Here is a 16,485-nt window from a genome sequence, read left to right as displayed (position 1 = left end):
ACATGATGGGAGTTTTTTTAATAAAAGTGAAAGGTAAAGCAAATATAGTGATGAGTTAATCACAGTGTATAAATGGAATGCCCCCCTTTATAAGTAAATTATGCAGTATTCCTAAAGTCACTGATATCCAGTGCTGTAAACAGAGCATAGACCATAGGAAAGAGTATGCATTGTAGAATCAAATTAATCACTGTCTAATATCAAATAACAAATATTCTATCTTTCCTCTTTCAATTAAAAACTGGAGAAATAGATTTTTTATCCAGCTGTCTAGTGACTGAGGCACAGTTTTTATTTTATGTTTGTTCTACGTATCCCTGGGGACTGAGACTACCAAAAAAGAATGGGTATCCTTTGCCAGAATAATAAACAGATGCTTTAAACTCTGTACATAACTGAATTACTCTCTGTTATGGAATGCAACCTTAATATATTTGTTGGTCATAACATAACGTAGTTACATAGTAAGTTTGGTTGAAAAAAGACACATGTCCATCAAGTTCAACCTTTTAAGTCTATATATAACCTGCCTAACTGCCAGTTGATCCAGAGGAAGGCAAAAAACATATTTGATGCCTCTCCAATTTGCCTCAGAGGGGGAAAAATTCCTTCCTGACTCCAAGATGCAATGGGACCAGTCCCTGGATCAACTTGTACTATGAGCTATCTCCCATAACCCTGTATTCCCTCACTTGCTAAACACCATCCAACCCCTTCATAGTTTTAATATCACCCCTTAAGCGCCTCTTCTCCAGCGTGAACATCCCCAATTTGGCCAGTCTTTCCTTATAGCTAATATTTCCCATACCTTTTACCAGCTTAGTTGCCCTTCTCTGTACCCTCTCTAATACAATAATGTCCTGTTTGAGTGATGGAGACCAAAACTGTACGGCATATTCTAGATGGGGCCTTACAAGTGCTCTATACAGTGGAAGAATGACCCCCTCCTCCCGTGACTCTATGCCCCTTTTAATACAGCTCAAGACCTTATTTGCCCTTGACTGGCATTGCTTGGCTACAGCCAAGTTTATTATTTACAAGGACATCCATTATGGATTGGCCTACCTTCACACCTCTACAGCACCTGCATGCACTACCTTTAACAAGTGGATATTAGTTTTTTGTGGAGTTATAGTCTCATTGACTATATTGAAAAGCTGCATGATAAAGGTCTGTTGCACTGAGTCAGATGAGTCTGTTCTCCCCCCCCCCCATGTTTTTAGTGTGCCTTCCTGGCAAATTATCCATGTGTGAATGACTCAAAATGACAGGATCCCTTCTATGTCTGCTAATTTCAGTGAGTTTTCCCCGTCGCACGAAATACCATAGCATGCTTTGCACATCATTCACATTATCTGTATGCTCCTTTTAATCAGGTCACTTAGGAGCACAGAGTGATACCCTACTGAGCTGAGAAGGTGTAATAAAAAATGCTGGGTGTACAAAGTACTCTGTTTGGGATGAATAAATACAGTATATCTTTAGCCCAACAGATAGACAAAAATGCATTTTCTACAGAATTTAATACAATTTGTTATCCAATTGTTATTTGGACTATATAAAGTAGATGTTAGAGTGTTCAAGTTCTCTATGGAAACAAAGATATATCACCTCTCTTGTGCCTTCATTTCCCATGCGTTCTCTGCAATGTGAGTATGCCTTCCCCTACTCAGTCACATTTCAGATCTCCCCAATGTCACAGTTTGAGAATCATCAATCTAGAACGTTGTTGCTGATAAACAAATGCAGAGCTTCTACAAATCACCAGTAACCCCAGTTGGATTAGAGATAGATATAGAATCTATTATCTGGAATGACCTACAAACGATCAGAGAGGTGGCTTCTCTTCACTTTTCTCATCTATTGATGCGCCATGCACTGGCCAACATGGTGCATCAATACCACTGATTATTATAACCAGTGGTACAGAGTACAGTAACATATATACGAGATACCTCTCATTTTTTTTGGAATTTATTAAAAATATTCAACTACCAAATGATAGAGACATATGTTTGGCTACTGTTGATGTCTCTAGCTTATGTACAAGCATCTCACAAACAGAGGGAATAAAAGCGGTTGGAGATTCATTAATGAATAATGAACTGAATCAAGGTTTAATTTGTTATTTTTCTTTTGGAGTTATGTCTTAAGTTGAATTTTTATTTAAGTTGCAGTTCTACCAACTAAGGAAAGGGACGGAAATGGGGACCCAGATTGGGACTCAAAATATTAAATAAGTACAGGGAACAACTCATAGGATATAAGAGATTTATCGATTATGTCTTATTCTCATTTGGGGGGGAGATAAAACCTCATTTAGTGAAGCAATTAAATGCTTTACCTTCCCCCCATGAGATTTACAGCAGTATTTAATGGTAGAATATACTACAATTTTTAGATGTTGAAGTATGGAGAGAAGGTGAGGGACTACAGTTTTCCCTATATAGAAAAATAACAGCTAGAAATACACTACTACAAATGACAAGCTGCCCCCCATCCCCTTAAAGAGATCATTACCTATATCCCAATTTTGCAGGGTGATGTGGGACAGATTTAGGCAACGTGGTTACAGTTGAGATGGTTACAGTTGATGAGATTTTAAGGCAGCATTAAATACAGCCTGGTCACAAGTACAGACAGGAGTCAGTAAGGAAAGTAATGACACCCAGTTAGTCTTTGTGACTAGGTTTAATACAGCTTCACATCGTATAAATCGGATGGTAAGAAAGAATTGGTAGATTATTACTGCAGATAGGGAGCTAGCAAAATTATGCCCAAAACCACCTTTAAAGGCACATAATAGGGGCCACAATTTACGTGATCTGCTGGTTTCTACATATTCAGAGAAGTTTCATCAGAAACAGTGGTCAATGTGGATGTTTACTGAAAAATTAGGCTGTTATAGGTGTCCAAATTGTATTTCATGCCGTTATATGATACTGGGTAAGTTATTTAGTCATCCGCAAACAGAACAGAAAATTAGGATTAGATCACATTATATGCACAACATCTTTTGTCATTTATTTAATGCCCCTGTGGCCTATTGCACGTAGGCAAAATGGATTTAACCCTTTCACTTAAGTATGGATGGATCAATTGACCATAAGTACAATTAAACTGGTCAATTAAACCAGTAGCCAAACATTATTTGGAAATGGGGCAGCGACTGCTGACTTTTAAATATATTGCAATTAATCATATACCGGTACCAAATAGAGGGGGTGCCAGATCACGGATGATACTATAACGTTAAACTTATTCGGGGGGAAAAACTAGGGACCCTTGCTCTGAAAGGCTTAAATGAACAGTGTTGCTTTAATTGTTTTTTGGATATCGGGTACGTTTGAATGGAGTGCAGGAAATAGCATTACAGGTATGGGAGCCATTGTCCGGAAACCCGTTATCCAGAAAGCACTGAATTACGGAAAAGGCCATCTACAATAGACTCATTTTATCCAAATAATCCAAATTTTAAAAAATTATTTAATTTTCTGTGTAATAATAAAACAGTACCTTGTACTTGATCCAAACTAAGATATAATTAATCCTTATTAGGGATGTAGCGAACGTCGGAAAAAATGTTCGCGAACATGTTCGCGAACATGTTCGCGAACATGTTCGCGAACGTCCGGACAAAAATGCGAACGGTTCGCGAACGTCGCGAACCCCATAGACTTCAATGGGAAGGCGAATTTTAAAAGCTAGAAAAGACATTTCTGGCCAGAAAAATGATTTTAAAGTTGTTTAAAGGGTGCAACGACCTGGACAGTGGCATGCCAGAGGGGGATCAAGGGCAAAAATGTATCTGAAAAATCCATTGTTGACACAGCGCTGCGTTTTGTGCTGTAAAGGGCAGAAATCACACTACGTCACTCAGGTGGTGTTTCTGGACACGGAATGTGAAAAAGCTCACACAGCTAAAGACTGGGCAAACAATGCCTGCAAGGTCAACGTATACAGTAGTGGATACGGAATATATTATTGCTGCTTGAAAAACGTCACTCAGGTGGTGTTTACGGACACGGAATTATTATTGTTATTATTTAGACAGAATGTGAACAAGCTCACACAGCTAGGTGGCATTACTAGCCAGCAAAGCTACCTAACCTAAAATGTCCCTCAAATCCCTGCAGACTTCTGTCCCTACAATACAGAGCAGTATCAAGTAGATTACTAGCCAGCAAAGTTACTATCAACTGTCCCTCAAATCACTAACAGCTCTCTCCCTACACTAGCTCTTCCAAGCACACACAGGCAGAATGAAAAAACGCTGCAGGGCTTCAGTTTATATATGGATGGGGAGTGGTCCAGGGGGTGGTCCAGGAGGGAGAGCTTCCTGATTGGCTGCCATGTATCTGCTGGTCTGGGGGAGAAATGGCAAAAAAAAGCGCCAGCTAAGGCGAACCCAAATTGGCGAACGTTGCGCAACATTCGTGAACATTCGGCGGACGCGAACGGTCGATGTTCGCGCGAATTAGTTCGCGGGCGAACAGTCCGCGACATCCCTAATCCTTATTGGAAGCAAAACCAGCCTATTGGGTTTATTAAATGTTTAAATAATTTTCTATTAGACTTAAAGTATGAGTAGGTATTGTACCTGGATAGTGAACTGGCTAAAAGATAAATTACAAAGAGTGGTGGTAAATGGAACATTTTCTAATTGGACCAGTGTTGTTAGTGGAGTACCGCAGGGCTCTGTACTAGATCCCTTGCTTTTCAACTTGTTTATTAATGACCTGGAGGTGGACATTGAAAGTACTGTTTCTATTTTTGCAGATGATACTAAATTGTGCAGAACTATAGGTTCCATGCAGGATGCTGCCACTTTGCACAGTGATTTGTCTAAGTTGGGAAACTGGGCAGCAAAGTGGAAATAAGTTCAATGTTGATAAATGCTGGTTAATGCACTTTGGCAAACATAATATAAATGCAAGTTAAATGGCAGTTAAATGGCAGTGTGTTGGGAGTTTCCTTAAATGAGAAGGATCTATGGGTTTTTGTAGATAACAAGTTGTCTAATTCTGGGCAGTGTCATTCTGTGGCTACTAAAGCAAATAAAGTTCTGTCTTGCATAAAAAAGGGCATTAACTCAAGGGATGAAAACATAATTCTGCCTCTTTATAGGTCCCTGGTGAGGCCTCATCTGGAGTATGCAGTGCAGTTTTGGACTCCAGTCCTTAAGAGGGATATAAATGAGCTGGAGAGAGTGCAGAGACCAAGTGCAACTAAACTGGTTAGAGGGAGGGAAGACTTAAATTATGTGGGGAGACTGTCAAGGTTGGGGTTGTATTCTCTGGAAAAAAGGCGCTTGTGAGGGGACATGATTACACTTTACAAGTACATTAGAGGACATTATAGACAAATAGCAGGGGACCTTTTTACCCATAAAGTGGATCACCGTACCAGAGGCCGCCCCTTTAGACTAGAAGAAAAGAACTTTCATTTGAAGCAACGTAGGGGGTTCTTCACAGTCAGGACAGTGAGGTTGTGGAATGCACTGCCGGGTGATGTTGTGATGCTGATTCAGTTAATGACTATAAGAATGGCTTGGATGATTTCTTGGACAGACATAATATCAAAGACTATTGTGATACTAAACTCTATAGTTAGTATAGGTAAGGGTATATAGAATTTAATTAAAAGTAGGGAGGGGTGTGTGTATGGATGCTGGGTTTTCATTTGGAGGGGTTGAACTTGATGGGCGTTGTCTATTTTCAACCCGATTTAACTATGTAACTATGTAACTATGTAAGATCCAAATTACAGAAAGATCTGTTATTCTGAAAACCCCAGGTTCGTATATATACTGAATATATATATATATATAGATATAGATATATATACTGTAACTGATGGGCATAACTATAGACTGTTTAGATGTTTAAGCAAATAAACAAAAATCTTAGAAATCCCCGCCTAGAGGTGCTAAACAAACAGAGCAGAGAATCCATTGCGCACGTCACCCAGTTCCCAAGCAATTGTCAATTTAACATATATCAGATATATTTCCAAACTGTCCCTGACAGACACATGTCCAATTCTGAATCGGATTCGCCTCATTCCTCCTCTTCTTTCTGAAAAAAACAACACAGGACCACATATCCTCAGGTGTTCTGTCAGTCTTAATGTATCACTCTGAGATAGAGCTTCTCTTCATTGAACAGGAGTAAGTTGGAGATACTGCCTCTTATACTTTCACCAATCACTGTACCATGTTGCGTGTGTTTGCTGGTTGGAAATGTGGGAGATTAAGGCGTCCTTTGAATTACTTCCAATTCTTTTGACTATTTGTCAGTTTTTATTTTCTCCTTTTCAGTCTGTCCAGCCAAACGGTCACACACTAAAGCACCGGCTGAGAATTTCAATGAGTCGCTAAGTAATAGGGTGACATTCTGACTCCAGACATATGGGTGGTTCACCTAATAGCATTTAGGCATAAAACCCAATCTGCAAATCCCTCATGTTTAAATTAGCCTGTTAATTTTTTGACAGAAGGGCCTTTCCACTACTGGGAGTCCAGTGCCCTCAATCTCCCAATAAAGAAATGAAGTGAAAACTTCACAGCTGCCAAAATTAATCTTCAATGTGGTCACTGTTGGCAGGTTAGTTACTGGAACGATATGGAGCAAGAGGAGGCTTCGGAAAAAGTGAAAACTGCAGGAAATGAGTCGTCCGTCATTCTGACAGATTTAGATGGAAATACATTCTATCACATAACAGTGAGAGCATATAACAAAGCTGGATATGGGCCACCAAGTGCCGCAGTGCGTGCAGGGACCAAGAAATCTCGTAAGTAGCCTTTCTTCTCCATACGTATCCTAGATGCAGAGTTTAATAAGATCCAGCCGTCTGAACTGTAACATAGCAATACTGTATGCACACAATTAGTGATGGGCGAATTTGCGCCATTTCGCTATGCCGAAAAATTAGCGTATTTCGTGCGAAATTCACGAAACGCGGAAAATTTGCAAAACAGCGCCGGCGTCTCGTTTTTGACGCCGGCGTCCTTTTTTTTAAAAAAATTTTTGACGCCGGCGAATTTTTGCGAGCGTTTCGCGAATTTATTCGCTGGCGGAGAATCGCGCAAATTCGCTGCGAATTCGCGCCTGGCGAATAAATTCACCCATCACTACACACAATGTATTGGTATTCTATTATACCCAGTTAAGCGTCTATGCCACTGACAGACATTGAGGTTTATGAGCTATGTATAAGTTCACTGATTAAAATGGGCATTGGGCAAAATGGGAAAATTTTAACGATTATATATCATAAGCATTTAAAAAACATCAAAATATGCTCTGCTTTTTTTAGAGTAATACAAAAATAATAAAGTCAAACAAAGGGGTAGTTCACCTTGGAGTTAACTTTTAGTATGTTATAGAATGCCCACTTCTAAGCAACATTTCTTCTGGTCTTCGTTGTTTATTTTTTTTTATAGTTTTTGAATTTTTGCCTTCTTCTTCTGACTCTTTCCAGCTTTGAAATGGGAGTCACTGACCCCGTCTAAAAACAAATGCTCTGTAAGGCTACAAATTTATTGTGATCGCTACTTTTTATTACTCATCTTTCTATTCAGGCCTCTCCTATTTATATTCCAGTCTCACATTCAAATCAGTGCAGGGTTGCTAGGGGAATTTGTACCCTTTCAGACTGCTAATATTGCAAACTGGAGAGCTGCTGAATAAAAAGCTAAATGACATTAAAACCACAACTAAAGAATGAAAACTAGTGATGGGCGAATTTGCGCCGTTTCGCTTCGCCGGAAAATTCGCGAATTTCGCGCGAAATTCGCGAAACGGCGAAAAGTGCGCGAAACGGCGCCGGCGTCTAGTTTTTGACGCCGGCGCCTGTTTTTTCGATGCCGGCGCCCGTTTTTTGCGCCGGCGCCCGTTTTTTCGAAAAAAAATTTTGACACCGGCGAATTTTTGCCGCCAATTTTCGCAGGCGTTTCGCGAATTTATTCGCTGGCGGCGAAACGCGCAAATTCGCCGCGAATTCGCGCCTGGCGAATAAATTCGCCCATCACTAATGAAAACCTGTTGCAAATTGTCTCCGAATATCACGCTTTTCATCACGAACAACCTCTTCAAGGCAAATGTTGAACAAAATAATTTTTTATAACAAAAAAGATAGTTGCCTAAAGCCAATATGAGCAGTACCACACTAAATAGGATCTCAATTGTGTATATAAACAATATGCAGAGGAGGATATACTCACAGTTCACCCCGTATATCCAAAAGAAAAACAAGAAATGTGAGTCCCTCCAAAAAAGTCAATCAAAAGTAATAAAAAATATGAAAATGTTTATTAGGACATAATGGATGGAGGCCTAACGCGTTTCGTGCCTAAGTGCCCCAATAGGCATGAAACGATTTAGGCCTCCATCCATTATGTCCTAATAAAGATTTTTCTATTTTTTATTACTTTTGATTGACTTTTTTGTAGGGACTCACATTTATTGTTTTTCTTACAAAGCAATTTTTTTCCTATGCTCCATAAGGGACTCTCCATGGACCAATAACATTGAAGAATTTATGAATCTAAAAATCTATCTAGCACATCCTTTTTTTGAACATACTCATACCTTCATAGGCAGCATAAAGAAGTCTTCTGATTCTAAAGAAGGCTTTAAGGCAACTTGCAACTTGCCCCATGTCAGCATAGCCTATTTTTGAGGGATAACTAGGCTATTTTTGGATGTATTGATGTACATTCAATTTTTTCCATCTGGAGCAAATGTATCTCCTCTACATTTCTTTATAAAACTTTATGCCAAAATTAATTGTGTGGTCTTGCCAGATGCAAAATTATATTCTCTGTCTCATTAAATGGCCCCTTGTTGCAAGCCAACATTTAATTAGGGGCTGTAGCTTGACAGCTAATCTTGTTGCTTTGCCTATTCTCTTTTTGTATTGTCTTATCATTGTCTACTTTCTTTCTACCTATTTATATATCTATCGTCTATTTATATATCATCTATCTATTAATCCAGGGGTCCCCAACCTTTTTAACCCGTGAGCCACATTCAAATGTAAAAAGAGTTGGGGAGCAACATAAGCATGAAAAAGTCCCTTGGGGTGCCAAATAAGGACTGTGATTGGCTATTTGGTAGCCCCTATATGGACTGGCAGCCTACAAGAAGCTATACTTGGGACTGTAATTAGTTTTTATGCAATTAAAACTTAATTTCAAGCTTGAAATTCAAAAATAAGCCCCTTCTTTGAGGACCCTGAGAGCAACATGCAAGGGGTTGGAGAGCAACATGTTGCTCACGAGCTACTGGTTGGGGATCCCTGTATTAATCTATGTATCTGTCATAACACTTATGTATTTCATTTTCTTTTTATAGCTCCTAGTCAAGCACCAAGCATCGTGAAGTGGATGCGAAATGGTTCCCATGTGTCTTTGGGCTGGGAAGCTGTTAGGTCATTGGCAAATGAATCAGATGTCATGGGCTACAAGGTCAGACCCCCTAATATTTTCTGTGGTCACCACTGCATGCGCATTTTGAGTATATGAACTATTGAGCCTGTATAAATGGGATTCTAAGTAAATAAGGCTTAGAGATGATGTACAGAAGACATCTTTTTTGAACAGTTACCTTCACAAAACTGAAGGCATTTCACATCTCAAGTATGTTGTTTACTGAGGTGTTTGTTTTTCAAGCAATATTTTGGCCAATGTGGCAGTTGCAATCCTTTTATTGCATTTTATATATGGGATCTAGATCTGGGGTTTTCTGGATAAGAGATCTTTCCATAATTTAGATCTACAAATGTTAAGTCTACTAAATTATCATTTTAACATAATTTAATCCCAACATGATTGTTTTGTATTCAAATTGGATGAATTAAATATTGCATTTAAATAGCTCTTTATCATCTGAATCCACCACAGTGGCCACTGGAACTCCCCCCACAACATTATAGCCCTATCCTGTGACATTATAAACTTGCCCCATGGAACCACCACCCACCTCATTAACCCCTAAAAGAAGCCTCAGTTAAGGTGGTAACCATACTCATGGCACATGGGGTGACATACAGTATTTTGTCCCGCAGAAAGTCAAAGTGTTCAATATTTCTGCAGGACAATTGTCTGAAAATGGGGTGGGGTGTATAGGGCGATTCATAAAGTATGGGACTTGTTATGCAGAAGTTTGGGACCTGGGGTTTTCTGGATAACAGATCTTTCAGTAATTTGGATCGTCATACCTTAAGTCTACAAAAAAAACCATTTAAACATAAACCATAAACCCAATACACTTATTTTGCTCTAATAAGGATTACTTTGATTTAAATTTGGATCAAGTACAAGTTACTGTTTTCTTATTACAGAAAAAAAGTAAATAATTTTTAAAAATTTGAATTATTTGGATAAAATGGAGTCTATGGGAGATGGGCTTCCAGTAATTTGGAGCTTACTTGGTAACAGTTTTCCAGATTACTATACCATACGATACCTGTATTATCAACTTGGTGACTAAATGCTGTTCACTGGCCAAAGAGAAAGATAGGAGACAATTACTGATAAGTATGGGATCTGTTATCCAGAATGCACGGGGCCTGGGGTTTTCCGGATAAGGGATCTTTCTGCAATTTTGATCACCATACCTGAAATCTCTTATAAAATTATTTAATAATGTAAAATAATTTAAATATTAAAAAATTCCAGTAAGATGCTTTTGCCTCCAATAAGGATTTGTTTTATTTTAGTTAGGATCAAGTACAAGCTACTTTTTTATTATTACAGAGAAAAGGGAAATCATTTTACTTAAAATGGAGTCTATCAGAGAATTCCTGTAATTTGGAGCTTTCTGGATAATGAGTTTCCGGATAACGGATCCCATACCTGTATATGTATATATATTCTAATATATGTGTTCTTTTTTTATTATTTTGTTCAGTTGAACACCAACAGCCTATTTGCCTAATGGTTTGTACACATTATCTAGAGATTCTTGGACTGCAAATTGATTCCAGTCCCTAAGGAAGTCCGCAATAGAAATGTGTTTATAATGCTTTTCCATTGGTCTAATGATCATTTTCCAGCTATTTACACATATTGAAAGATTTGTTTCTCACCTCTACTGACAATGAGCATTACTAGATTGAGGGGCATATGTTAAGCTTTCAGCAAAATGGCCACACTTGAATGAAAATGGAATGGCAAATCATTTTAAGGAATATTTCTGTTAACATAATGATTGTTCAGCTATTATATATATATATATATATATATATATAATCCTCTCCAGAAGAAGCCGCACAACTCAGGACTTATTGCACAATAATAAATTTACAAACTAACGTTTCGGCTGCAACATCAGCCTTTGTCAAAGTAACACATATTAAAAGATTTACCCTTAAATACCCCAGCTATGGCGGGAAAATATCACAGACCCTCCCCCTCTGACGTATATACATATAATTATACTGATTGAATACATCCCTCACCAGTGCAACTCCGTGAAATTTTGGTATACAGTTGTAGCACACTTATCATTTCCTGAAAGGTAACATATATATCAGATAAGGAACACAGCAATTATCTCAATAGTATCCTTCCGATACAGTGTTGCTATTAGACCGGGGGGATTCCCAGTAGTGATGGGCAGTATCTGTCATTAATCTTAATGTATACCAAAATCACATGATCACATAGGAGGTGGATTGGACTTTTTTCCCTGCACTCATCGGTGTTAAATAGTGGGAACACAAGGTCACTGATGTCAGGTTGGCACGGGTGCGCGTTGGTGGTGGCTACACAGGAACGGTAAGCTTTTAAAATCAGTACTTTACCCTGTTGTGTATTCGGTGGTGTTTTTTTGTTTTGGTATACATTAAGATTAATGACAGATACTGCCCATCACTACTGGGAATCCCCCTGGTCTAATAGCAACACTGTATCGGAAGGATACTATTGAGATAATTGCTGTGTTCCTTATCTGATATATATGTTACCTTTCAGGAAATGATAAGTGTGCTACAACTGTATACCGAAGTTTCACGGAGTTGCACTGGTAAGGGATGTATTCAATCAGTATAATTATATGTATATACGTCAGAGGGGGAGGGTCTGTGATATTTTCCCGCCATAGCTGGGGTATTTAAGGGTAAATCTTTTAATATGTGTTACTTTGACAAAGGCTGATGTTGCAGCCAAAACGTTAGTTTGTTTAATAAATTTATTATTGTGCAATAAGTCCTGAGTTGTGCGGCTTCTTCTGGAGAGGATCGTCTGAAGTATCTTGATGCATGCACCCAGGCAATGAAAGTATATTTATCGTGAGTGCTGGGAGTTTGGGGGAGCATATATATATATATATATATACTCCAAGAAAGACCAGCAACACCAGGGTTTCTGGGTGTAGCAGGGTCTAAATCGTCCAGGACGATTTAGACCCTGCTACACCCAGAAACCCTGGTGTTGCTGGTCTTTCTTGGAGTATTCGCATTTCTTACCTTGCACCCAGGTAACACGACGTCAGCAGGGTGCTGTCCTAGTGAGGATATATATATATATATATATATATATATATATATATATGTATGTATATATATATATATATATATATATATATATATATATATATATATATATATATATATATATATATATTTAGTTTTGTAAGGTGCACTCTTAAAGGGCATGTAAAGGCAAAAAAATAAAATCCCCTTTTTACTTTCTTTAATGAAAAAGAAACCTATCTCCAATATACTTTAAAAAAAAAATGTGTACCGTTTTTATAAGAAACCTGACTGTATGCAGTGAAATTCTCCCTTCATTTACTGCTGTGGATAGGAATTGTCAGACGGTCCCTAACTGCTGAGCAGGGAAACAATCATACTTATGAACAGCAGGGGGAGCCCCCGCCTTACTTCCCAGCCATGCAGAACTCAAGCAGCTTTGTTTATGATGATCCCTAAGCAGCCCAGACCACACTGAGCATGTGCACAGTCTTAGTCTTGCAAAGATGTTTAACAAAGTTACAAGATGGTGACCCCCTGTAGCCAACTTTTAAAGCATAAATTATTTGTTTGATTAGGCTTGTGGTGCAGTAAGTTCATGTTTATATTTAGTATACAAAATACAGCATTTCTAGCCTTATTCTATTTTAGACTTTACATGCCCTTTAATCAACCACAACAACTGCCTGGGTGCTAGGTCAACACCATAATGCATACATTACCAAAAATAACCGCACTCCAAGGACTTCTCAAGCGAAAAACACACAAAATTTATTTCAACGTTTCTGCATCACTTTGCCGTCTTCAGGAAGTGAAGATGGCCCAAGTGATGGTGCCGAAACGTTTAAATAAATTTAGAGGGTTTTCAAGGTATTCCATACGTAGCCCCCTGCAAGTTAAAGGGATACTGTCATGGGAAAACATGTTTTTTTTTTTTTTTCAAAACAAGTCGGTTAATAGTGCTGCTCCAGCAGAATTCTGCACTGAAATCCATTTTTCAAAAGAGCAAACAGATTTTGTTATATTCAATTTTGAAATCTGCCATGGGGCTAGACATATTGTAAATTTCCCAGCTGCCTCCAGTCATGTGACTTGTGCTCTGATAAACTTCAATCACTCTTTACTGCTGTACTGCAAGTTGGAGTGATATCACCCCCTCCCTTGCTTGACAAAGGGGACCACCCCGAAACGTTGCATCGTGTGCAAATAAACTTCTGCAAGGGTTTTCCCTGCTTGATCGTGCCTGGTGTGCCATTGCCTTTTTTCCTTTGATCACCCCCTCCCTCCCCCCCCCCTAGCAGCCTAACAGAACAATGGAAAAGTAACAAGGTAGCAGCTCCTTCAATAATAAAGGAACGAGGAGAGCACTCTTTAAGCATATCAATGCTGTGGTTATTTGTTTATTTGCCAACCACCAGTACACCACCAGTACACCACAATGGAGGCAAATGAAGAAAGGCAACGGAAAATTTCCCAATCTTTTAGATCGAATATACTTCCAGTTTAAAAGTCAAAGACATGAGTAAAATGGAATTCATAGTTTAAATATTAAGGATTAATAAGGAGGAATAGTTTTAAGACCATTACAGTACAGAGTTCTGTACTACCTATACATCAGTTAATTGGCTCCTATAATAACCCTTCAGTGTTCCCCCACTCTACAAGATGTATCTACTATGTTTTTTCCTCTTACTAACCCTCTCTGCCTCTGGTTTGGAAAGTTCTATTATAATGCTGTAACAGCTCTTTCCTCCTGACAATATCCCTGCATGTTATACAATATGATTAGCGGCTAACATGTTCCAGTGTATGAGCTGGCACATCCGTGTTTGTTAGTGTGTTGCTGCTACAGAATGGCTTAATTGGTAGATGCATTCGTTCCAAGAACATGTTTTCTGTTATTCTTTCTAAACATCCCAAGGGTGAAATGCAGCGCACGTTATTAAATTCCAATATGAGTTATTAAATCAAAACTTCATTCAAGACAAAAGCCCTGTTTATATTTTGTAATGGATTTAATTAAATACCACAATGTCATTAAAGCATAAAGAAAATTCAAATAACTACTTTGGGATCATTTTCTTTCAATCCCACCTGTTCTGATTTGACTTTATTTTCTCTCCCAGAGATAAATTGGAATATTTCCTGGCTAATGTTAAATTCTAATCTTCTAATATTCACTTCCCTCAGTTTTTTTTAACACATCTGCTTTTAATTCCATATAAGATAATAACCAGTGATGGGCGAATTTCTCCCATTTCGAAAAATTTGCAAATTTCCCGCAAAATTAGCGAAACAGCATCCGAATAGCATTGACTCACGTCGATTTTGACGCAAGTGACTTTACAGATTTTTCACGGGACATTAATTCACCGTCGGCATAATGCGGAAATTTGCCGCAAATTTGTGACAGACGAAAATGAAAATACGAACGTGAAAAGTTTGAGAAAAGTCACAAAGCACATGACTGTTTTGAGTTGTCACACAATAACCACAACTTTTTCATATTGTTGCACAAAAGTCTGAATCAAAAATTCCCAAATACCTCAAAAATCGAATCAAAAGATCTTCCAGTTGTAAATCAAAGAAAGATCTTCCAGTTGTAAAAGAGACATCTGACTTTCACTCCTACATGTTTTCAACAGGTTTTAGCTGGACTATTTTCATATTTGGATTTTTAGCTGTTTTTTCGCACAATAAATCCCGAAAAAGTTGCAGATTTTTTCCCTGCAAATTTTTCCGATTTTTGATGTAAAAAAAAACCTGGTCCGAAAAATTCCCAGCTTAGTAAATCAACCACTTAAGAGTCTCCTTAAAATCACCATTGGAATAGTTAAAATATATGACGTGTGCATACAAATTGTCGCTCGTTAAAATTATTTGGACTTTAATGCATTTGGACCAAAGAGTCGCACGTATAAAAATTGACGATCTCGTCAAAATTGGCATGCGTCAAAATTATTTTGACGCTCATTAACTTCAATGCGTTTTGCAAATTTTTCGTAGGCACAGATTAGCCCATCACTAATTATATTTTATTATTACATTTTATTAGATTTATTCCCCAGCCTCAGGGGCGCTGTGCCCCACAAATTACCAAGGGAGGCAAAAAAACTGCTCTCTCTGCACTAGGGATGTGGACCCTTCTAGACCCCTAAGGTAGAGCTCAGGGGAGAGAGGGGACAGCAGCAGGAAAGCTTGATCCAAACTTAGATATAATTAATCCTTATTCAAGGCGAAATAATCATATTGGGTTTATTTAATGTTTTAATGATTTTTAATAGAACTCATCTGGAAAACCCCAGGTCCTGAGCATTCTGGATAACAGGTCCCATACCTGTATTTTATTGCCCAAAATTCTTGCACTCTTTTTATGTTGGTTTGTGTTTAACCCTTTCTTTGCTGCCCACAATCCAGACTGAGGGTTATATGTCTGTCCTTGTGAACTAATTAACAAAGTAATGTTATTATAATAGTACTTCCATGTCAGCACCATAGATATTATAGGATGCAAAAGGTTGCATGCTATGAATATACATGTGTGTGTTTGTATAGATACTGGTATGGTACCTGTTATCCAGAATGCTCGGGACCTGGGGTTTTCCAGATAATGAGTCTTTCCATAATTTGGATCTTCATACCTTAAGTCTACTAAAAAAATCATGTAAAGATTCAATAAACCCAATAGGCTGGTTTTGCTTCCAATAAGGATTCATTATATTTTAGTTTGGATCAAGTACAGAGAAAAAGAAAATTATTTTTAAAAATGTATTAGGATTATTTGGATAAAATGAAGTCTATGGGAGACGGCCTTTCGGTATCCAGTAGCACGTAGGCCTGGAATCGTATGTTAATGTGTTTAACAGCTATCTTTCACTTTTAACTTTTACTTTTATTTCCCTAAAAAAAGGATTCATCTTCCTCTGATTTCTTTCCCCTTTCCTTTCTGTAAAGTCAAGCCTCGCCTTATTCAGCCTGGTTTCTTTATAAAAAGCAATATGCTGCCCT

General features: G+C 38.2%; 1 protein-coding gene across 1 annotated transcript in view; it reads left to right on the top strand.

Annotated features, from left to right (window-relative positions):
* LOC108707575 (contactin-5) overlaps positions 1-16,485 on the top strand; it is an 879,452-nt gene that overhangs the window by 851,192 nt on the left and 11,775 nt on the right. Inside the window, exons 23-24 of the mRNA XM_041582695.1 lie at positions 6,606-6,792; positions 9,357-9,469. Of these exons, the coding sequence (XP_041438629.1) occupies positions 6,606-6,792; positions 9,357-9,469 (300 nt within the window). The remainder of the gene's footprint in view (positions 1-6,605; positions 6,793-9,356; positions 9,470-16,485) is intronic.

The sequence above is a fragment of the Xenopus laevis genome, chromosome 2L (assembly GCF_017654675.1).
Source record: "Xenopus laevis strain J_2021 chromosome 2L, Xenopus_laevis_v10.1, whole genome shotgun sequence".
NCBI lineage: Eukaryota > Metazoa > Chordata > Amphibia > Anura > Pipidae > Xenopus > Xenopus laevis.
This window is presented reverse-complemented; position numbering and strand designations above follow the sequence as displayed.